The following is a 23,264-nucleotide window of genomic DNA, read 5'->3' as shown; positions in this document are numbered from 1 at the left end:
TCTCAGTACAAAAGATGTTACTAGGATTTCATATGTGGTGGTCACAGTAGTAAAAATTTACATTTTAAAAAATCCAATATAAATATCTCTCTTTAGAAAAAGTGCCACAGGTCATAGTCAACTCCTTTCATAGGGAGCATTTTTACGGTATGTTATAAAAATTGTTTACAATAAGATATGTGAATTAATCAGACAAACGGGTACACAATTTCTAGAAAAAGATGCTACTGTTGAATTTTTAAACATTATTTTTTAATATTAAAATGACACAAATCTTCATTGCACTGGTGGTGGAGGCAGAAATCTCTGAGACATACTGTATATCTCAAAAATTGGGCAAATAAAACCAAAACTATCTACGAGGCTAGATACCACTAGAGGTAAGTGAGAGAAGATATTTTTTGGTAATTTGGGTGAACCGACATACTGTACAAAACATGAAATATAGCATGTAGTTTTAATTCAGAGTCCTGAAAGTTGAGATGAAGAGAAAGGAGACAAAATGAACAAAACAAAAAAACAAGAAGAATTATGTGAGTTTTGCTGAGCTAAGAAATAAGAAGAAGTTGATGTATATGAGAGTGTTTGAAGGGATTTGTGTGAGGGTGAAGAAGAAAATAAGTGATAAAAGAAAGAAAGGAAAAAAAAAACTGGGGTAAGAAGACAAATTAAGAAAAAAATTAATTGAAATTAAAAATTAAAATTAACCTCTGTCTTCCTCAGTGTGCAGGTCAAGTGACTCCAACCAACCTTATATACAGTATAAATGGTTTCATGCACAATGTTTCTGGTGTGTTTTGGTATAAATATGTGGCCGCATGGTGAAACAACATACTTTATGTAATGCAAACATGCTTAACATGCACGAGAACATGAATGCAGAGCATGCACACACACACACACACACACACACACATACACACACACAGTAAGCAACGTTAAGTAATTACAATACAGTTCAGGAGATCCCATTAATCCCCTTTAAGTGTTTGTTGCACAACAACAGTAACTACAAACCTCTGAAACAAGCAGGAAACAGTTAAGCTTCAGGGTGGAGCTTAACGCTGGCCGACCCCCGTCAAACAGGCCCAATTCTGTTGTTTCCACTTTAAATTGAAGCGTTAATCTGTTAATTAATTAGACAACCTTAAATGACTGTCTAGTGTTGTCGAGTGGTTTAGTTGTTGAAGGGACTCAGTGGGGTTAGTGGCATGTAAAACAAGTGGACTATGAAGGGATAATCCAGGAAAACTGGGGAACTCAAAAACCCTCAACAGAGAGGAGGCTCCAGTCTATGTTAAATATTATATTGTTTACTGCTGCAGTATCTTCTCTTCTCAGAATGTTAATTGTGGTTATAATATACGCTACTCAACCTTATCTATCTACTTCCTTTAAATGAGCCCACGCTAAACAGATATTTTAATTTACAATCACAATAACAGTGACAGAAAAAAGTCCTACACCATGATAGGTGTACATTTATGACAGCATTATCTTTAACCCCTGACAATATAGATACAGTATAGTGTGCAGTTGCCACTGACTGTTAATCATCTGTCATCTGTTCATGTGGCTAAAGAGGATTAAAGATTAAACTGCAGCCCTCCCTTTTGCCTCTTCACACCTCAGATTTGAGCAGTAACAAAGATCGCTCAGTTGTTTTTGTCACAATCATGTGTCAGGACTAATCCAATGACTAATCCTTTGTTTAAAGGGTACAATGTACATTACAGTGTTAGTCCTGATCAAGAACGAATAACCAGTGTATGTTTGCTTCCTCATAAATATATATATGTATATCAGCAAGCTTCTTCTGTGTTGGGTGTGTTAAGAATTGTCTTTTAGCTTCATTTTCTACGACCGCTTAGCTGGAGCTGATCCAAACATACAATTTAAAGTTTCTAAGTTATCCGACCTGCATTTCATTTGATTGTGAAAGGAAACCGGTGCAGGAGAGGTGACAGTGATTACAGCTGTGTCACCATCACATTCAAAGACAGTTAAACTTTCCTTGAAGTTGTTTTTAAGCAACAAACCAATTTAATTTTAATCCGTATTACTAAACTTGCTTTTTTAAATTAGTAGCACAGCGTCTTGGGATGCATAGATTGTACTTTTTCTCTCCAAAGTGAGCTGGGTATCAGCTCATAGAGTATAAATCTGACACATGTGCTCTTTTTTATTTTTAAATTAAAATCCGTACATCTCACTGTGTAGAACTGATTAGGTAATTCTTTATGTTTAAGGTAACATGAGGCTGTAATTTTTAACTACAAGTGGAGATGTTCATACACCAAATATTCTCTGCAGGCTTGTGCAAAATTTAATTATATTTTGTGAGTGGATTTAAATATTGTTACAATTTTACAATGACAGTTGCCAAAAATCACTCCATCAGCCATTTTATTTGAATTTTGTGTCAACTTTATGCACTAAATCTAACTAAATAAACTATAATGTTCTCAAAAACTCCCACAAGATGCAACATTACTGTTGTTCGATTCTACACCTGTCACGGATGATGAACAATTTTTAAGTGTCTGAAATCTAAATTCACTGCTTATTATTAACTTTTGTGTGTCCATTATATAGAAAGCAGTGAATGAATGAACAAGTGAAGGACACAGACAGTGACTAAGAAGCAGTATTTAAAGGATAATGGTGGTTTATTTCCATAACGTGGCCATTGTGGAACTATGGATCATGTATTAATTAAAGGTAATTTCTTTCTTTGCCTTTATTTCTGCCTTTATTGCTTTTATCAGTAATTATCACTATCTGTAGAAATTGCAGATAGATTAACCATTTTACTGTTTTTAAAAATTGTGTTCAGTAATCTGACTACTCTCCTACCCAACAGTGGTAAAATTAACCTTCTCATAAACCCCCACCTCTCACCCAGCGGCTCTCAGACCAGTTTAAAAAACAATGATGTGGGCAGTTGTACACTCACCAGCTGGACTGATGGCCTCCACAGTCCCCACAGATGTGCCTGGAGGTGCGTCTTCAGGCACTGTGAAGGTGTAGCGTGACCTCTGGAACACAGCTGGAGCCTGGGCGCTGCGTAAAACGTTGATGGTGACCTCTGCGGGTCTGACTGCGGTCAGGCCCTCACCGTCCTGCGCTGTTATAAAGAGTTTGACACTGGCTGCACCCAGGTGGGTCAGAGTGGAGGTCAGGTAGAGCATTCCTGCAGGGACACAAATATAAAGTGAAGTTTTGTTCTGTCGGCTTTCACAGTTAAATCACATAATAAATACAAAGCTTGTTTTGGAGCATTATTTTAGTATTTATTATTTCATTTTAATTTAAGGTAATTCCTTACTTTGCCTTTATTTAACTAAATAGAAGTCATATTGAGATTAAAGTTGAGACAAAAAAATAAATCTGCAAATATTTTGATAATCAATGAATCATTTAAATCATTTTGAAAGCAAAAATGTCAAATTTTCTTTGGTTCCAGATGTGAGAATTTGCTGATAAGTTGCCACGTGCTTGCTCATGGGGGAATAGTTGGGTCTCTGTAAATTAAAGAGTCTTGACCTGCTCTATGAGAAAAGTGCCCTGAGATAACTTTTGTTATGATTTGGCATTATATACATACAATTGAACTGAACTGAAAAGTAATTTGAATGCGTCAAGTTGGGCTCTGGGCTGTTATGGTCAATGAACTGCACTTATATGACGCTTTTCTACATTAACGGAAAAAAGCACTTTACAATTTTTGCCACTCATTCACACATTCACACCCACACTCACACACCGAGGGCAGCAGAGCTACCATGCAAGGCGCTGGCCTGACTATCAGGAACAACTTGGGGTTCAGTGTCTTGCTCGAGGACACTTGGACACATGAACAGGAAGAGCCGGGGATCAAACCGTCAACCCTGCTGTTAGTGGATGATCTGCTCTACTTCTTGAACCAGGCTACAAGGCATTTTTCACTATTTTCTGACATTTTATAAACAAAACAATCAATTGATTGCAAAAATAATCTGATTAATTATTAAGATTAGTCAGTAATGAAAATGATTGTTGGCTGCATCCATAATTGAGATTAAAAAATAGTTTTCAAGAGAGACGTGGCCATGAAGGCAGCAGTAAAAACAATTTTGCAAAAATACAATATAGACTGCACACGCTGCACAAACAATATCCAGTTAAGATGCACATACAGGTATTTGAATTTTCAGAAATAATCAAAATAAATCTAAAACAATGACTGAGAGTTATATTCTTCAAATTATTTTAAACTGATTTTGTTCGTTGCCAAAGTTGAAACAGGGCTAATAAAACTCATTTGCCAACATTTTGTTTACTGCATTTGTAGGCAGACAATTTAATGATGACAGATTGGTCAGAAACGGGACTAATTTCTGTCACCTAAATGTACCTTTCAATCCCATCCACATAGGCAACCATTATTCTGGAAACCCCAGATAATCAACACTACTACTGATACTGTATTCAGTTTGGAAATTCACTCAAGTGCAGGTAAAACTACTTCAAACACACTCATTTAAAAATAGTTAATATATTCTATTTATTTAACATTGTATCTGGTCCTACATTGTGGCTGAGTTTAAGTTCTATCTTACACTCAGCCATGTTGGGATATAAAGCTTTTGGGTTTCTGCTCCACTCCCGCTGTGTGGTGACACTGGCAATCATATCATCAGGACTTACACAAAGTAAGTCGATGTTTATCCCTGAATACTGAGACTGCCAGTCACACCAGTTACTTAAAGACTAGTGAGTGGATGTGTAGTAGCTGACAAGTCACTGAAGCTTGAGGAGTCATTCAGATACAGTTTAAAAACTCACTTAAACTGTATAATTACTTAAATAGCAAAATGCTGTTTAAGTATTGTGTTACTTTGTGTTAATACTGTGTGAAGCTGATTTGAGTACAACAGGCTTGTTGGCTGTTGAACATAACAAGTCAAGTCAAAACAAGAAGTGTCTTAGATGAGTTACGGAGAAATAAAGGGAACAAATTAATCTCGAAAAGTTTCTTGACCCGCAAATTATTCAAAGATCGACGACACTACGCACTGCAGATTTATGAATTGTCATCTGTCTGTTATATTTGGTCAGCACATTTTCTTTTTTCACACAGTTTCTTTGAGAATTAAACACAGAGATACAGTGTGTTATTCCTGCCTACCTGTTTGTTTATCCAGTGAAAACAAGCTGGACAGGTCACCTGGCAGGATATTGTAGGTGACCTGACCAAACCTGCCAGAATCTCGGTCAGTAGCGATTACATTGAGGATTTCGGTGCCAGGCTGTGCATGGCTGCTAATGCTCATGGTGTATTCTTCAGGGTTGAACACTGGAGTGTTGTCATTGAGGTCTTCTAGCTCAATGTGTACGTAGGTTTGAGCGCTCAGACCTCCCTGACAAATGAAAAGTAAGAAAAGAGGAAGTTACTTCAAAAGTCAAACACACCTGGATCTTCTTCTGTTCGTTGGAGTCAGTTATATCTGCTTCATTAAATGATAGGTGTTATACAAAACTAATTAATCATAAATGAAGCCCACTCACTGGATCTTCAGCTTTGACCAGGATGTCGTGAACTGTTTGTCCTGTATCTCGATCGATATCCTGGGAGACACACAGCTCTCCGGTCTCTGGGTGGATTTGGAAGAGGGGGTGTTTGTCCTGCTTGTCAAAGCCATCAGACAGAGAATAGTACAGTGTACTGAACTCGGGGCCGTCTGCATCTGTGGCAACAACCTAAAAAGAAGAGAGATACAGGTATTAACAGCAGAGGGGCAGTAATGAAATATGCAGCAGGTGTGTGTAGTGTAATAATGTAATGTAGGGTGTCTCTTCAAGTTCAAAGTAATGACCAAGTTTCTAAAAGTCTTTGTGATTAAATATTCTGAAGCTTTTCTAGAGCTTTTGAGTGTATCTCATGGCCTTCTTCAGCACACTCTACACACTCATTGTCACTAGTTCATTCTATATTATACAGTTTGCTGTACTGATGTGTACTTCAAACCTTGAGCTCTACATCTATCATTAAAGGAAGTGTAGTATCAGTGTCATCTGTCAGTGTTTAGATTGAACCTCTGCAGTAGTCGTGAATCATAACAGTGGCTTTGTTCAGCTAAAGACAGTCAATATAATAAAAGCATAAAAAACACCCACAATCAAAGGGTGAGGTGTATCACTGCAGTGGAACCAACAGACGGTGCAAAGGACACGTCTTTGATCCACTGAGCTCCTTTCATATCTCAATGTACCCATGACAAGAGAGACACATTTTACAAAGGCAGTTCTCACTTTCCAGCCATAAAGGTGATATCATCTCAGACTTTATGAGCTCTGATCACAGGAAGTTTAAAGAACATGGGTCAAGGTCTGTTTAGATATGTAACACACCCGATGTGCTAACATTGAGCTAACATTAGATCTGGGAACGTCCATGATGTGCTCATACATACTGTGCACCATACATTTATATTATATTGAGATACATATTTGAAAAATAATATGCACAGTCAAATGTTTTCCATCTGTTTTCTTGTTGTATTTGTGTCATAACATATAACCACTGAGTGTGAACTGCTAAATACTGCACATGCAGAAGTGAGCCATAAACGAGTTGTATACTGTTAAAATATATGAGGAAGTCATAAATATATAGTTGTTATTGCTAAGTTGTTATTGCTATTGCTAGTTGGTTAGGGTTGCAAATAATTATTTTGATTATCGATTAATCTGACGATTATCTTCTTGATTAATCGATTATTTTGTCTATAACGTGTCAGAAAATGAACAACATCTGACCAATAGTCCATAACCAGATGATATTCAGTTTACAATCACATATGAAAAAGAAAAGCATGAACTCATCTTGTTTGAGAAGTTGAAACTGACACATTTTTGTCATTTTTACTTAGAAAAATGACTAAAACAATTATTCGATTATCAAAACAGTTGCCGATTAATTTTCTGACTATTGATTAGGCTAATCATTGCAGCTCTGTGGTTCTCTGTTTTCTTCTTCTCAGCTGTTGGGATTTACTGATTTACTCTGTTGTAAACTGCGTATCTTTTGGTTTTGGACCTTAAACAAAACAAGCAATGGAAGACACTATCTTGGCATCTGTTGCTATTTTTTGGCCTTTTATAGAATAAATGCCTAATCTGACAAATTTAAACTTATAAAAATTAAAACATTTAGACTAATTGATAATGAAAGCAGCACTTTTTGCTTCTTGTTTTTATCTCACTTCTCTGCCAAGTAGTTTCTGAGGAATTCACATTCTCAGACTTGCTTAAGATCCACATTTTTTGCATAGTATTGGTGTATCTGGAGCAACTGATTCTGACTGATAAACAAACACCTGTGTGATAAGATGCTGAATCATAAGCAGTGAATTTAATAGTTTTTCCTTCTTCTTGATTCTCTCATATTAGCATTTTCACTCAGTCTTCTTCACTTTTTTGAAGGTATTTTGCATTAACATAGTTAGAGAGCGACAGATGGAGGTATTAGCATAGCAAAGCAGCACACACTTAAAGCTATAAGCCTGGCGATAGACCACTGTTCAGCAAAAAGACTGCAATGAAAAACCCTATTAGCACCTATTTAATTGAATTGAATGCAATATATTGCTTATGTTTACAGAAAATACTCTGGTAAATAAGGCCTCTTTTGTAATGGGCTTCAGCTTGTGTCAGGCTACAGGAGTGTGGTACCAGGCATCGCTTTTGTCATATCAAAGCCACAGTGCTGAAATGGAAAAAGTGTGAGTGTTGTGTGTGTTTAGGAAGAACACTGATGCCTTTGTGCATACAGACTGAAGGCTACTTTTGTCTTATGAGACGTAAGAAAGAGACAGCAAGACAGAGAATAAAATATCTGGTCCACAGAGGAGACTGTTACTCTACCCTATCCATTTTTTGTTTTTTTTGTAAAACCAAAGTTAATTTACATATAACACAGCATTGTCACGTCTAATCTATCCACTGGACTGTGTTGTATAGTAGTTTCCAACCTTTTTGACCTTCAAACCCTTAAAACTGTAACACTGCATATGTTTATGAGTTATGAGCAATTCCACTGAATGATTTTCCTTTCTGGGATTGTTTCATTTAAATAATTTTTAGAGCATTTCACATGAAAAAAGGAGAAATGTTGGGGAGAAAAAATTAATATAATTTTGTGCTGAACTTATGATACTGTTGATCACCTAAAGACCCCTCAGCTTTATCTTATGACCCCTTGGAGGGCTCCTGACCCCCAGGTTCAGAACCACTTTTGCAGAGGATATTTTAATATTGACTTGACATTTTACTGTTAAGATGAATGAGTTGAATCTGCAGAATCGAGCTTGGTTCATCCAATTAACAATGACACATTTACCTCTAGCGGTATCTAGCTACGCAGATAGTTTAGTCCCAGAGGAGGACAGAAAATGTCACTTATGTGATTTGGACGAGGTTGAGAATGAAATGCATTTCATTTTCTTATTATTTTGATCTTAGAGTGATCATGATCTTTGACTTAGCTCTACTTTTGTTGGATGCTTACTATCAATGTACGAGAGCGTTGTATGTTTAATTTGTTAAGTTATAGTTGATATAATGTGTTGATACATATGTATACATATGAATGTATGTGTACTACCGTGTATTAGCTTGATTTCTTTTTGTTCTGTTCTTCTTGCCTCTATAGGGGATGTTAAGTAGTGTCTTGTAAGCCCAAGAGGGCTGGGGACCTTTGGGTGTATGACACTTAAATAAAAGAAATATTCAATTTAACTCATTCATTTTGTTCAGGTTTTGAGATATCTGCCTCCATGCAGATGCTCACAGCGTTGAAAGTTACATTATGAAACATTCAACAGCAACATCTATTTCCAAAAACTTTGTCCTGGTTTCTTTTGATAATCCACAAAACTCACTGCCAACAGTTTTCATTGGGACTTTTTAAGAAATATTCACAAGGAAAACAGTTTACAGCAAACAGGACAAAGTCTGGAAAGACACGCTGCTGCTTAACATCTAAAATGTATTTTTTCAGTGGTTGAAATTCCATCAACCTAAATTGCATTGAGGTGGAGGCACAAATCTCAGAGGTGGATATCTCAGAACCTTGACAATTAAACAAAACTGCCTGCATGGCAAGAAAATGAGAAAATGTGCTGATCTGTGGCCTTTCAAGCTAAATATTCTCCAACATACTTGTAAAAAGCAGCTTCCAATGTCACTGTGCTCTGGGATGGACACGTTGTACAGCTGCTGCTGGAACACCGGCTCGTTGTCATTGACATCCTCCACCAACACAGTGACTGTAGCCGTGGACGACAGAGCCGGCTCCCCTCCATCCACCGCCACCACCAGGAACCACACCTCCATCTGTCTCTCTCTGTCCAGCTCGGCGGCTGTGGTGACCATCCCTGACTCAGGGTCGATGCTGATCAGGCCGTCCTGGTGGCTGGACTTGAGGATGGAGAACCTGACATCTGAGTTGACGCCCTCATCCGCATCTTGGGCCTTCATCTGGATGAGGGAACTCCCCACAGGAGCATCCTCAGTGATGTTGATGATGTACACGTCCCTCTGAAAGACTGGGTGGCAGTCATTAATGTCAGACACCTTTATGAGAAGGACCATCTCACTGCTCAAAGGGGGGCTCCCGAAATCTGATGCTTGCACCTTTAACTCATAAAGATCCTTCTCTTCCCTGTTGAGCTCTGCGTTGACACACAAAGCATACAGGAAATCATCAGTCTGCTTCAAGGTGAATTTCCCATCACCACCCTCGAGGGTGACTGTAATCCTCTCCTCCTCAAGATCGGGGTCTGACACTGAAATTCGGGCAACGTAGTCCCCGATCCCTGCTGCCTCTGACACCACTGCATCTCCTGTCTCACTGAGGAACAGCACACTGATGGTGGGGCTGTTATCGTTGATATTGAGCACCTTCACACCCACAAAAGTGCTGCTGTACTCCGGCTGAGCCCCGTTGTCTCTCGCGCTGATGATCAACTCATGAAAAGCTTGAGTCTCAAAGTCAAGCGGCTTGTTCAGGTAGACTAAACCAGTGGTTTCGTTGATGGAGAAAACCTCATTTGGGTCACTCTGCCGTCTGTTGATCTCATAAGTGATTCTGCTGTTGTCACCTAGGTCCAGGTCTGTGGCGTACACCTGACACACAGCAGACATAAGTGGAGCGTTCTCAAGCACCGAGGCGTGATATTCAGTCTGGTTGAACACGGGAGGGTTGTCATTCTCATCCAGGACGTTGATGTTCACCTGAAGCCTCCCCGTTCTGGCTGGGATCCCACCATCGAAGGCCTCGATGGTCAGGGAGTAGAAGTCCTGTGATTCCCGGTCTAGTTTGCTTGTGAGGATGAGATCCAGGCTGAGGTGGTTCTCAGATCCACTACGATACTCCAGGTGGAACAACTCCCCCATCTCGCTCTCTGTGATTCTGTATCCCTGGGTACCAAACTCACCCTCATCCTGGTCTTTAGCTCCTTCAAGCTGAAACCGACTCCCCGGGGGGCTCAGTTCTGATATTTCCAAGTGAACCTCCTTGGAGGGAAACATGGGTGAATGGTCGTTGACATCTTTCACCTCTATTTTCACTCTGATCATCTCACCTGTAAGAGTTGCGGCCACAAATTCATACTTATCTCTGCTCTCTCTGTCCAGGATCACAGCTGTGGAGATGATCCCCGTGTCTGCGTCTATTTCCAAATCTCTGAACACATACGAGTCTCTGCTCTCTGAGATGAAAAATCCAGTGCTTGGCCTGCTTAACAACGCTCCCAGGTCTCCAACGATGGTTTTAGCGGGCAAACCCTCTTTAACAGAGAGCGTCAGGTTGAAAACCTGTCCGAGCGACTGCGCGCAAAGCAGCGACAGGACGAGAGTCTGAAGGAGCAAAGTTGAGACATTTTGGCGACCCATTCCTCCTTGACACATTATTTTTTTTAACCTTGTGAAAAGAAGGCTACATATTTCCGTATCAAAAACACTCTCCTCACTCACGTTTTAGAGCACCTCTCCAAATAAAAACGCGTAAACGCATGGTGCATTTTTACGCGCAAGAAAACAGCAAACAGTTATTCTCCATTACAATAATTCAGCAGCTTCTTGCGGGATTTTGGAGAATAGAAATCCTTTAGGATCCTCCACACATCACGGCACTGACTGGCCACGGTGAACCAACTGTGCGAACTGAGCACTCCCTCCTGCCAGGCGGCGCGTCCCTATCTGATCGGCTCCATCTGTGGCCCTGATTGCTTAAGATTTAATTAGGCCAAGAGATTACTTACCGTGCCGCATACAGACATGTAGTAAATTTGACCTGTTGAAAGTGACAGAGTGAGCTGTAAAGTAGAAGAAATAAAGATAAAACGCACGCAGAATGAACTGCAGTCATAAAGTTGACTTTAAATAAATTCATTTAGTGCGCCCGATTTGGTAAATAGGTTGAAAAGTGAATATAACGAGGTCCTCTTTCAGTCTTAGCAAAGTCCCTAGTTGTGTGTGAGTGGCTCCCTCTATCGGTAAAAACAAGCACTTTAACAGTGGAGGAGACTATGAGACTGTTTACCTGCACCTGATGCACCTGATGCACAAATCTTTTTTTTTTTCTACAACTACCAACACATTCACAAACTTGAATTTGTTAAGTTGCTCCACAGATGACACACAACCACAGGCTTTGAAATTATTTCTGAACATTATTTCACAAGCTCAAAGTCTTACTGACACTTATTTGAGCCCAAAGACAATAAAACTGGGACAGAAAGCAATCAACTCTGCACAAAACAATGATAAAAATAATTAATAAATGAAATGAAATTAAAAAACAAAACATCCTGCAAAAAAGAATGCAAAATAATTTCCTTTATATGAGCCATAAAGGTACTGAATAATAGATAAAAGTATTAACGAAAATAAAGACAAACAAACATATAAAGATTAAAACAGTCAAATAAATAAAGCAGAGTGCAGATTGTTAAATTAATTAAAGCCACAGAGAACATTAATCACGGTTTAAAGGTGATCAGAGCCTGACTCACATCATCATGTTTTGTTTGGATGACCTCAGAGGTAAAGAAGAAACAGAGGTCAGGTCCTCACTATTCTTTCTGGAAAACTGGGATTTTAACAATTTAAGGAGACATTTATTCTGATTAAATTAAGAGTCAAATATAATGTCCTTAAAAATGAAAAATGTTTCTTTGTCAGAATTATAATCCTGATAGTTTGGAGAAATCTTTGACACAACATGTAGACCGTCATGTAGGGAGGCAGATAACATCTACAGAAGATCTAACTGAACGCCTCAATGAATATATTTACATATATTTTTCACGTGTGTGTATGAAACATTTCTGAGGAGTTTAGGATGAATTTGTACTTATGTATTTCTAAAATCTGTGAGAGGGGAGATGTGAACAAACACAGAGTGATTTAAACGGCTGTATATTAGGACGGAGCTGAGATTGGTGTGATATCTAGTTGTTGTTATTTTACAGCTACAGGCAGTGCCTCTAGTGACTGTTTCATAGTGTTGTTATTTTATGCTATTTTATCTTAAATGAAATTATTTTGACATGATCAGACTTTTATTGTACAGTTTTACTTTAAACTTCTTTATTTTCATTTTTTTCCCATTTATATATCATTTTATTTACTTCTTTCTTCTGTGTGCATCCTCTCAACTTTTAAAAACTTTTTTAAGTAGGCAGTTAGAGAAGATAATAAACTACCAGCACAGAACAATAAAACATGTTAGTTGTACAGAATCCAGGCCTCCATAGAGATACACTTTACAGTCACTGTTGGGTCACAGCTCTATTATCACCTTGTGGACTCTTCATGGCTCCTGCAGGGTACAGTACCCAGCATGCAGCCTCCCACTGGCGCAAGCAAGTGCTGTAACTAAGCAACAGATGTAACCTGAGCTGTATACCTAAGTAAACAAGCTGCGTAGCTACCGAGTCTCCCTTTGTCTGGATCAACAGGTTGTTCAACAAGTGTGAAAAACTGTGAAAAGTCCAGCTCAGAAGCTTCATACAGGATTGTTTTTTCTCATCTATTTTTGTGGAATAAAGGAGAAAATGCCATCTCATATTATGCTCTCCTACCAGTGGGATGACCAGGCTCTTGTGAAAAAGATATACGACCGCCTCAAAGATGATGGGCTGCCAGTGTGGATGGATATTGAAGGAGGGGTGACGGGGAACATTAACGATGCGTGAGTATAAAGGAATTTCATGGCACTCACAGATAAGATAAATTACTGTTTGACACATGTTGTTTTTACAGAAATCAGGATATACTTGGTCTCTTTAAGCAGAAGCTGTGTGTGTTTTCAGGATGGCAGCAGGCGTGGAGGAGGCTGTGGTGATTTGTCCCTTCATGACTCCAGCTTACCAGGCGTCCCGCAGCTGTAAGAAGGAGCTCAACTACGCGGATACCAGGGAGGTCATCATCGTGCCGGTCATGCTGGCCAACAACTGGGAGGCCAGTGAGTGGCTGGGACTGATCACTGCAGGCCTGCTGTGGGTGGACTTCAGGTGAGGAGATCTTTCAGGGGGGAGAGGCGACACATTTAACACCACTTTAAAAGATTTGAGAGGCTGAAAATTGAGTTCAATCAATCATGCAAGCATCTAACACCCATTAAATTACATCTACTGTCAATGCTGTCGTCCTCTAGAAATGCAGAAAATGATGAGGAGCACTTTGAGATGTGTCTCGGGTCTCTGGAGGAGGAGATCATGTTTAACGCCGGTCACCTCCTGGCAGAAGAGGAACATCAAAGAGAGGTGGTGGATCAGCCAGAGAACCCGAAACACTTCCTGAAGAAGAAACCAGGCCGACGTTTTCGTCATGCCGTCTCCGATCTCTACATCCACGAGTCAGGTAGAAATGGATATGAAACAAACAAAACCTCTCACTTACCAGAAATGCTGAGGTCCACCAGACACCAAAACTTTCTGTTTCTGTTTCATTCATTGAGTTAGCCGTTCAGTAATAGTTTTCTGCAAGTTGTATTTATATACAGCAGGTGTCCACAAATACAACATTTCCTCCGGAAATTAACAACTGCTTAGGAACTCAACTTACTAAACAGTCTCAGGGCTTTGACTAGTTCCCTTTAACTAGACAATGAAGTTCTTTTCAGGAGGTTATTTAAGAAATAATTAGAAAATATTTTTGCAGGTGCTGGGTCACAAAAGCTACACAAAAGAATAAAAAAGTACCCACACACTGCTAAATTGTTCCTAAATTCGCATGGACAACATTTCGACAGACCCATAGTGGTTGAAAGGTTGTGTGAGGTTTTACTTTTTTAGTTTTTCTAAGAAATATTTTGGAAACTACAGACAGTAAAATAAAGGTTTAACTGCTGCTTAAAAGTCCTCTGGAGGAGAAACACAGATCCTTTGACTTTAACTGGTTGGCTGAGCCGTTTCAATAATGACAATAATAACACTATGCATATCTTTTTTTAACTATAAAAGGTAAACTCCAGCAAAGTTCCTAAAACCTGTAAAGTCCCCCAAAAAATACCCAGGACATGACTTTCTGTTCTCAGACGCTGCGCCTGATGGTATTTAGTCATGCAGACATGTTTGGTTTTATTGCTCAGGTTTTAAGAGATCTGATCCTTCTCTTAAATTTCTGCCTCCACCCAAATACAAGGGAAGTGAATGTAATTTCATCTGTGGTGTCCAAAGTACAGAAAACTGACATTTGAAAAATTCAACAGCAAGCATTTAGACACAATGTCCCAATTACTATTGATAACCCATTGTTTTAACATTGTCAACAGTTTTTGTAGGGACTGTTTGTAGCAGGAAGAAGTTCTCATGATAACTGTTCAGTGAGGTCTGTGGATCATCCAGATTCATTGTGATATTATTTGTAGAAAGACATAATTACTGTTGAATGCTTAAAAGGATATCTTCTATCTTCATGGCTGTATAACGCTTAATACAAAATATTTTTTGTCATTGTGGTGAATCTAACCTTTAATCTGAGTAGCACCCTGAGCTTTGTAAACTTAAACTGAGTTAACAATGAAGACTTTTTAAAAATCTGTGTTGAAAACAATGTGATGCATTCTTTGGCACAATGACTTGATTTCACAGGTGAGCAGATAATCCACCCTGATAGTGACACCAGACATACAGTGGAGCTGCACCAGACACCTGGTGATCATTGTTACTGGGAGGAGATTAAGGGCAACGGCTGTAAGTACTACAGGAATGTTGTCACCAAAACATACCTCGGTGAGTACAGACGCTCTGCTTTACTGAAAAACAACAACAGCAAGTCTGTGAAAAATGTGTTTTTTATTATTAATGGAGCAAAATAAACATCGTAATGCAGGCTAGAAAAAGGGAACTGTTTGTTTCCACGTCTGTACAACCGGCAATTCTGTTGAGTCAATACAAAATTATCTTTTTCAAACGATGGACACACCGTCTTTCCCTCTACAGGGTTTGACCCCAGCAGGGACGAGGTCCACTCTGAGGCCAGTCCTTCTGTGTCTGAAGAGTGGCTGCTGTTGGTGGACCAGACAGACCAGAGCCATCAGAGAGCTATCATCATCAAGAACAAACACTCCGGGAGGTTCCTGGCAGTCCAAAACGGACGCTTTACTGGACTAACATCGTACAACGAGGACTGCAAATGGTTTTTAGAATGATGCAGGACACAATCGTATTTGGTCGCTCTGGTTTATGAAAAAGTTTGCCTGATGAAAAAGCACAAACAAGCTAAACTGAAGGGTGTACCTACAACAGGAAGTCTGGTAGTAATACATTTCAAGATGGTTACAGTGGCGAGATCAAATAAAAAAAACAAAACAAAACATTAGAATCTTTTTCTCTTGAGGATTTCTGGTTTCCAGTTGATCGGATGGCTTTCTTCCGTCTGAAGGAAAGAAAACAGAGTTGTCAAATTATATAACTGTTGACTGAGAACTGAAACTGACTTTAAACAAGACTGTAAAACTTACAGCAGTGTCGTCCTCTTTGTACACTTTAATGGTCTTGTCGGCCTCGGCGGTGATCAGTCTGCTTTCTGAGTGGTCGAACACGCATGAAAAGATGCCCGACTCGCTGTCCAGAGATCCAGGCTGCACAGCTGCGTGGATCCGCTGGAAGTTGTAGCCTGTCCTCCAATCCCACATGTGGATGGTCCCGTTGTCGGCTACAGAGAGAGAACAGAAATGTGTACGATGAGTCTGAGATTTATGTATTTCTCATGCGATACTTGTAATCGCCTGTACCAATAAAATGCTAACTTCTAAAAACGCATCAAAAGTCAAACAATATCTGTAGATGAAAAACAGAAAATACCTCCAGACACCAACACGCCGTCAGAGTTAACAGCCAGAGTGTTGATAATGGCGTTGTGGCCGGATAGGTTCTGGATGAATTTGCCATCTGGGAACATCCACTGTTTGATGTTATCAGCAGAACCAGAGGCAAAGGTGTATCTGTAAAACACAGGAAATAAGACAACGATATGAGCAAATTACAAATTCTTAAACCTGCAATATTTTTTTAGGCCACTTGGGGGCAACAGAAACAAACTGTGAACACATCAATGACATATCATCACTTTTTAATTTGTTACGGTCATTTTAACATTAATCTGAAGTTGTGTTTCTGTCTACCTGTTGAATTTAAGCTCAATATTCATTCTCTTTGAGCTCTAACTTTGATCTCTCATTTAGCTCTTTAGCTGCTAAATGCTCCATTATCTTCACCAGTTAGTTGGCGACTGCCTCTATTTGCCGTTTGGTGCTGAGCAGAGAGTGTGCAGCTGCCTGCTGTGGCCAAAAACGAAACAATGGAAGCGCCGAGATTGAACCAAAACAGAAAAGATGTGGCTGGACGGCTAAACAATGAGCTAAATTTCACTTTAAAGCACCATAAAGCTGTCATTTTATGTGTTGTTATTATAAACATATCAAAGCTGCTTTAAGGCATTTTGCCAGGTAATTATTGGCACATCATAATCACAAAGGTAAAAAGTCCCACGGTGTCCAACAAGGGCTGTAACTAATGATTATTTCATTACAGGTTAAACTATTGATTATTTTAAATATAACATCACAATGTTCCAATATAAAGTCTTATATTTGCTTATTTTGTTTGAAAAAACATTTTAAAAAACCCCAGAAACTGAGAAAAGCAAACCAAAATGCCAAACCAAACGGGTTTGGTTTGGCATTTTGGTTTGATAAATGACTTAAAATCAAATATTGTTGATAAATGTTCTTTTGATTGGCTAATAGATTGACTGACTCGTGGTTTTAGTTCTACACTCAGCACTGATTTATTTAACAGCGCGTGTTTGCTTACTGTCTGGGATGCAGCACTATGGTTCGGACAGATTTCTTGTGGTTGGTCAGTGTTGCTCTGGTTTTCCCGGCAATCAAATCCCACAGTCTGATGGTTGAATCGTGGCTGCCTGCAAGAAAACAATCATATATCAGTCTGGGATCAATACTGAAAAGCAAACCAATCACTTATACCTAGACACAGTGACACTGAGGGATTACACCGACACATATTAAGTTAAAATTAAATGAAATCAAAATATTTATTTACCGGTGATGATTTGTGGCTCTGCAGCCTGGCATCTGACTGTAGCCACGGTGTTGGTGTGGCCGGTTAGTGTGTGCACGTTGGCTTTTGTCCTGATGTCCCAAACCTGCAAAGACAGCCAGCAAATCAAATCAGTGCAATTAATTAACAACAACAACAACAACAATAACAACAACAACAAAAAAAAGACCCTAATTACTTGCACACCAAAAACTTCAACTAATTTTTGCTGAATAACATCTGTACGACAAAATGCTAAAAATTCGTTTCAAGACAGTAACACAAAGTAATTCCACACAACAACAATAGCATCAAAAATAAAGACAAGAAACACTAATCTCAAATTTATCATATCTACAGAGTCACTGCTATTTCAACATATACGCCATTTTGCTACAATCACGCTTTTGTTCCAGTGTTGCTGGATGATACATTTGCTTCAGTGCGTCAAAGACAAGTTTACATCTTTTAGTCAATTATGTTTTAAGTACAACATAACTCACACTCATTGTTTCTAACTTAGACACTTTGTGAGGGGAAAACATCCCCCATTTTGAGTCCACTTGTAGGGGAGACACTGTTTTGTTGCTTTCTCTTTCTCCAGAGAGAAAGAAACTTATTGCCAAATTTGTGAATTTCTTTTCTAAGGATTCAGTATCTGTCAGTTGTATAAAGAAGGCTTTGGAAAGGGAAATAAATCCTGTGTTGCCTGATAAAATATGGAGGACTGCACTTTCCCACATTCATAATTGTTCAATAAACATCAGACACAGGTTCAGTTTAAAGTGAGTACTGCATTTCCTACAAACAGCACACAATCCCAAAAACAAGAGGAAAACCCCACATGTCTAAGTTGGGTTTCGGGGATTGATTTCTGTGTGGTTTATATGTCTGAATGAAAAATCTGTCAACACCAATAATGCTCAAAAAAAGACAAGAACTACTACAGAGAAGGAATTTACAGTAGATAAAGTGTATAAATAAATAGCTAAATGGTAGGCGTTAGAGTAGAAATATTAGATGTTATGAATATGGAGTATATACAGATGAAAGCAGTAGTACAAATAGAAAAACCAAGTGATGGAACGTGCAAGTAGACAAGGGTAAGAGATACACTTAAATCTCTCGTAGCAGCATTTGATGTTTTCAGTAACTTCATGTTTTGGAAGTAATATGACTCTAAATCAAGTTTCTTTTGACTTCAGCCATCGTTCCATGAAGGGCTGTACAGGTGTAAGGTGAGATGTGGATATCTGATAGCCTGCGGTAACTCATGCTCGGGTCCACAGAGGTTAAATCGTCAGTTTTTTGTAAATCCTTGCGAGAGTCTCATGTCACGAAAAGTTCCCAAAACTCTCTCCAAGTAAGAGCTTACCCTTGCTGTGGCATCTCTGCTGCACGTCACCAGCACATCAATGGTTGGATGTAGATCCAAATCATACACAGCACTCAGGTGTCCGTGGTAGTGTCTGATGACCTAAAGCACAAGATTGATGATGTCAAGAAAATTCAGAAACACCACAAGACAAATAAAAAGTCTTTTTATGGCTTTTAAAACTCTAAAACATTTTAAAGTAACGTCTTCTCATTGTAACAGCGTACCTTGTTGTACTCCAGATCCCAACACTTGACTTGCTTGTCTTCTCCACAGGAGAAGAGGTAGGGGCTGCGACTGCTGACCGCCACACCACGAACTGTACTGATGTGTCCAGTAAGAGAAAGTTTCAGCTTCCCACTGGCCAGATCCCAGATCTGTCGAGATAAAAAACATTTATTATAGAAAATTCAATTCAAGTGTCTCCAATATGCCACCTTGAGCTGGCAGGAGGGATGATGTCATGAAAGCTGCGGTCGTAGATACTGAAAAACAAAGAACTAGAAGAATATTTATTTATTTATTATTTATTATTGCAGCTACTGAATCAAAAATACTAAGATTAGTTTTCTTTTATATTTAAGTATTAATTTATACATAAAGGTAATCAAAGGATAAACATCTGGTTAACATTTGTTATTATTTTTGACATTTTATACACAAAATAATTAATCAAAGAAATAACTGACAAAGAAAATTATTGTTATTTGCAACATAACTCACCTTTATGGTTCTATCAGCTGATCCTGTGACAAACCACTGATTCCCAGGCTCCACAGCGATGGACCTCACCCAGCCAAGATGACCACTGATGACCTGTCACATAGAAACAAGCTAGTGTTAGAAATAAAACCGACACACATATCCCAAATCAAGAGGAAGAGCAGCCTAAATGAGAGAAGTTAAAATGATTTGTAGTCACCCGAAACAGTTTCCACGGTGGATGCCACTGAGGTTTGGGCATCGTTGGTGCTTTCCTCATGAGGGCAGAATTTCTGGTGCCGCCTCCTTCCATCAGCGACTGCAGCGAATACATTCATCATCAGTTCTGCACTTCTTTTAGGTGTTTTTATGGCAAAGGTAAACAAGATATTCGATTTAGTGAATGTGGAAATACACTGCGACATACCAAAGCACTCGATGGAGGTTGAGATCTTTCTGCGCCGCCTGCATGTCGATGGATGTCACCAACACTGGCTGCAGTGCGGCTGATGTCCTGCCTAAAGGTCAACAAAAGCGAACATTGTTTACATATTAATTTGTGTGAAAAGCAGAAAAATATGGATTCAACTCAATTACTCATAATTTGTACACTGTAAGGGGGAAACGTCACCTGGCTTGTGAGGGTGGCAAAGCCAGCGCCATGGAGTGGATTCCTCCCTCACTGGGATTCCTGTGCACCTTCGTGTCAGCAGTCAAAGCGACTCCTGTTGAGTGAAGATTACAAGTGTAAACACTGGAGTAAGAGTACATTAAATGGGCTGTGAACAATTGGGTTTCTGCAGGGTTCACAGAGTTAAATTTAAGACTTTTTCAGACCTTTTTTAATATCATAAAATACAATTTAAATACCTGTTTCACCATCGTACTGGTCAAAGTATGAGAGCATGATGGAAAACCAGTAGGGACAATATGGCCTTGAATTATTTATTGTTATTATAATATCACATTTTCTGCAATTCAATCCTGAATTAATTCAATCAACATAACCTGGACCCTGATTAGAGGCAGAAAATGGAGGAAGGATGAACCGATACTAAATTATTTAAGTCTTTTGCTAATATTGATACTTGATGAATATAAAATGATGCAGGAGTGTCAGCGTTTGCTTCAGGTCTGATGGTGCTGACTGAAACTCCACCAACACAATCCTCTGACATTATAACTATCATTACTGCCTACAGCAGGCAAGAGAAAATATTTAAGGCTTTTGTAAATTAAATTTAAGACTTTTTAATACATTCTAAGGCCTTTTTTGAAGATACCCTGAATTACAAGCATGCAGCTCAGTTAAATTAACATCATATAATTTACCAGGTCCAGAGGGGTAAGCATGTGTCCCGGTGATCAGGTAATCTGGGTCATCTCCTGAAACACATCAGAGAAAAAAAACTCAATGAGCTAGTTTTAGAGCATCAGTGCTCATAAAAACAACAAGGAAATGATGTTAAAATTTGTCCAAATAAACTACAACACATTCTTAAATACTTGACTTTTTTAGAGACATAAAAATAAGATCTATGCATGGATGTTTCGCTTCATGCTTTCTATTAATCCACTGTTATCACATTGAGGATAACATGTTGTGTTCATTTCATCATTACCTGGTTGTGTGTAACTCTGGTGGCCTTGCATGCTGCCAGGAAGCACCGAGACTCGATCTTTCCCTTCTTTCAGGACGGGCATGTGTAACACCGCACCATACTCCGTTTTCAGTTTCACAGTCATCTTCACATTGTGACTGCAAACACAGGAGGACAATGATGCATCATTTTACACTTAAAAAAACTAATGATATGATATTTCCATGTTATTATTTTACAAGCCAAAACATTAGTTTTTGTTGTTGTTGTTTCACATACGAAGAGTTTTGTCTGATATAATGCAAAACAATGAAACGCAGTTAACAGAATTGAACAATAGATAGATTATTTTACTAGGGTTGTGCAAAGTACTTCATCACATCGATGCAAACCTACAGAACTTTTTTTTGGAAAGGCCAAGGGCTGAACTTAACTCGCTTGTTACACAAAACGATCAAACAGCTGCTTAAAGTCCATCTCTGCTGAAAAATGTGCTTTTCTTCTTGTTCTTTCAGTTGGATGTTTGATACAGAGTTTGATACTAGACGGCTGTTTTCACATTTATCTGCTGAAGAGGGAAAGTTTCTCTGTTCTAATTGAAAATCAGATTTTAAGAAGTGGGCCTAGCAGGATTTGAGACATCACAAATAGTTTAAAAGTCAATCCTGGTCCAATATTCAACTTACACAAGTGTGATGTGGAAACTTGAAGCCTCCAGTGCACAAACATTAAGAATTTACTTTACAGTGAACTAGGAGACATCATGTGTCCAGCAGTTAAACTTTTAAAATGAAATATATTTGCATATTCATAGATTTTTACTGAGAAAGAAGGAAAAGCTGCAATTTTGAGGACTTGAACATGATAATTGAATTTTTTGGGGGAGGGAAACATATCAGGCACAAATTATTATTCAAAGTAGAGTATGTTATATACGTCTTTAAACATGTCTGGAGGGAATCTTTAGTAAGATTTGGGAAACATTTGTTATCATCGTAGAAACAAATAAAAAGGGCGATTTCACTGTCCATAAAACTGCTGTACTTATACAGGCCAACCCTGAACCAGATTATCATTAACATTATAGCCCGAAAAACTCATTTAAAGTACTTGTAAAATAAGAACAAGGTGAATAAAGTATCAGAGTTTACCTTTGCTCATCCAGTGGGACAGATTTCGCATGGTCGGACACAAACATATCATGAGTCCTTTTCAGAGACCTGAAGACCAGCGTGTGGACTGAGTGTTTCTGCACATCCTGCTTGAGAAAACAAAACATATTTCAGATAAAGTATTTAACCTGTGTGGTGTCTACAATTACAAGCTAACTCACACATCTCAAAGCTTTCTATGTTTACTCTTAACGAACAAGAAAAATAGTATTGTTAACGTGACGTTCCAGCAATTAGCCGGGCCCGACAGTGCAGGAGAGCGGGAGCAAAGGAGAAGCCACGAAAAGACGTCAAATCTCGGCTTACCTCCGTCATTGTGGTGATAAATATACTGATGTAACACCGCAGATGAAGAAACTACAGCGATTAAAACTTGGTCGCACTTGAAAATATATCACAAGTCTAGAAACATGACCACCACCGCGACAAACCGACACCTCGGAAGTAAACAACACTAAAAAGTAGCTGGATTTTTTGTCAGCGCCACCTACCGGCCGCGCTGGGTTATTTTTCCTAGGAGGGCGAAGTCATGACCAGCCCTACTCTACCTCTGATTGGCTTACCCTGATATTCTTACCCTAATCCTAACCAATCTCACTCCTCCCAACCAACGGAGGGAACGAGTACTAGCCAATCAGAGGCAGAGTACGGCGGGTCATGACTTCGCCATCCTAGGCAAAAGAAAAATCGACCCGGAGCGTTTCTTCTTCCTCTTCTTTGTGTTTTTACGGCAGTTGGCTTCCTTTATGTTGCATTACTGCCTCCCTCTGGATTTAATCGTCCACTGTTGTCCAAATCT

General features: G+C 39.0%; 3 protein-coding genes across 4 annotated transcripts in view; 1 reads left to right on the top strand and 2 right to left on the bottom strand.

Annotated features, from left to right (window-relative positions):
* dchs2 (dachsous cadherin-related 2) overlaps nucleotides 1-11,576 on the bottom strand; it is a 35,607-nt gene extending 24,031 nt beyond the window's left edge. The window contains exons 1-4 of the mRNA XM_044347368.1: nucleotides 9,205-11,576; nucleotides 5,551-5,742; nucleotides 5,171-5,402; nucleotides 2,957-3,193 (exon numbers count right to left, since the gene is read on the bottom strand). Of these exons, the coding sequence (XP_044203303.1) occupies nucleotides 2,957-3,193; nucleotides 5,171-5,402; nucleotides 5,551-5,742; nucleotides 9,205-10,953 (2,410 nt within the window). The 5' untranslated portion in view covers nucleotides 10,954-11,576. The remainder of the gene's footprint in view (nucleotides 1-2,956; nucleotides 3,194-5,170; nucleotides 5,403-5,550; nucleotides 5,743-9,204) is intronic.
* A 674-nt stretch (nucleotides 11,577-12,250) lies between these two features.
* LOC122979691 lies at nucleotides 12,251-15,728 on the top strand. The gene is made up of 4 exons (XM_044347366.1): nucleotides 12,251-13,240; nucleotides 13,362-13,562; nucleotides 13,706-13,911; nucleotides 15,144-15,728. Exons 1-4 carry the CDS (start codon nucleotides 13,104-13,106, stop codon nucleotides 15,368-15,370), a joined length of 771 nt encoding a protein of 256 aa, XP_044203301.1. The 5' UTR covers nucleotides 12,251-13,103; the 3' UTR covers nucleotides 15,371-15,728.
* Nucleotides 15,329-22,930, bottom strand: plrg1 (pleiotropic regulator 1). 2 transcript variants are annotated; one of them, XM_044347364.1, is made up of 15 exons: nucleotides 22,772-22,930; nucleotides 22,445-22,554; nucleotides 21,315-21,451; nucleotides 21,025-21,078; nucleotides 20,324-20,417; nucleotides 20,120-20,210; nucleotides 19,913-20,011; nucleotides 19,714-19,806; nucleotides 19,218-19,367; nucleotides 18,991-19,092; nucleotides 17,619-17,721; nucleotides 17,370-17,478; nucleotides 16,359-16,498; nucleotides 16,016-16,209; nucleotides 15,329-15,930 (listed from the first exon to the last, which is right to left on the bottom strand). In XM_044347364.1, the coding sequence occupies exons 1-15, from the start codon at nucleotides 22,778-22,780 to the stop codon at nucleotides 15,871-15,873; spliced, it is 1,545 nt and encodes a 514-aa protein (XP_044203299.1). In that variant the 5' UTR covers nucleotides 22,781-22,930; the 3' UTR covers nucleotides 15,329-15,870. The 2 variants fall into 2 exon arrangements, with proteins under 2 accessions (XP_044203299.1, XP_044203300.1); XM_044347365.1 differs by having other exon boundaries at nucleotides 22,445-22,551; nucleotides 22,772-22,926.
* Nucleotides 22,931-23,264: the final 334 nt, after the last annotated feature.

This window comes from Thunnus albacares, chromosome 3, assembly GCF_914725855.1.
Source record: "Thunnus albacares chromosome 3, fThuAlb1.1, whole genome shotgun sequence".
Taxonomy (NCBI): Eukaryota; Metazoa; Chordata; class Actinopteri; order Scombriformes; family Scombridae; genus Thunnus; species Thunnus albacares.
This window is presented reverse-complemented; position numbering and strand designations above follow the sequence as displayed.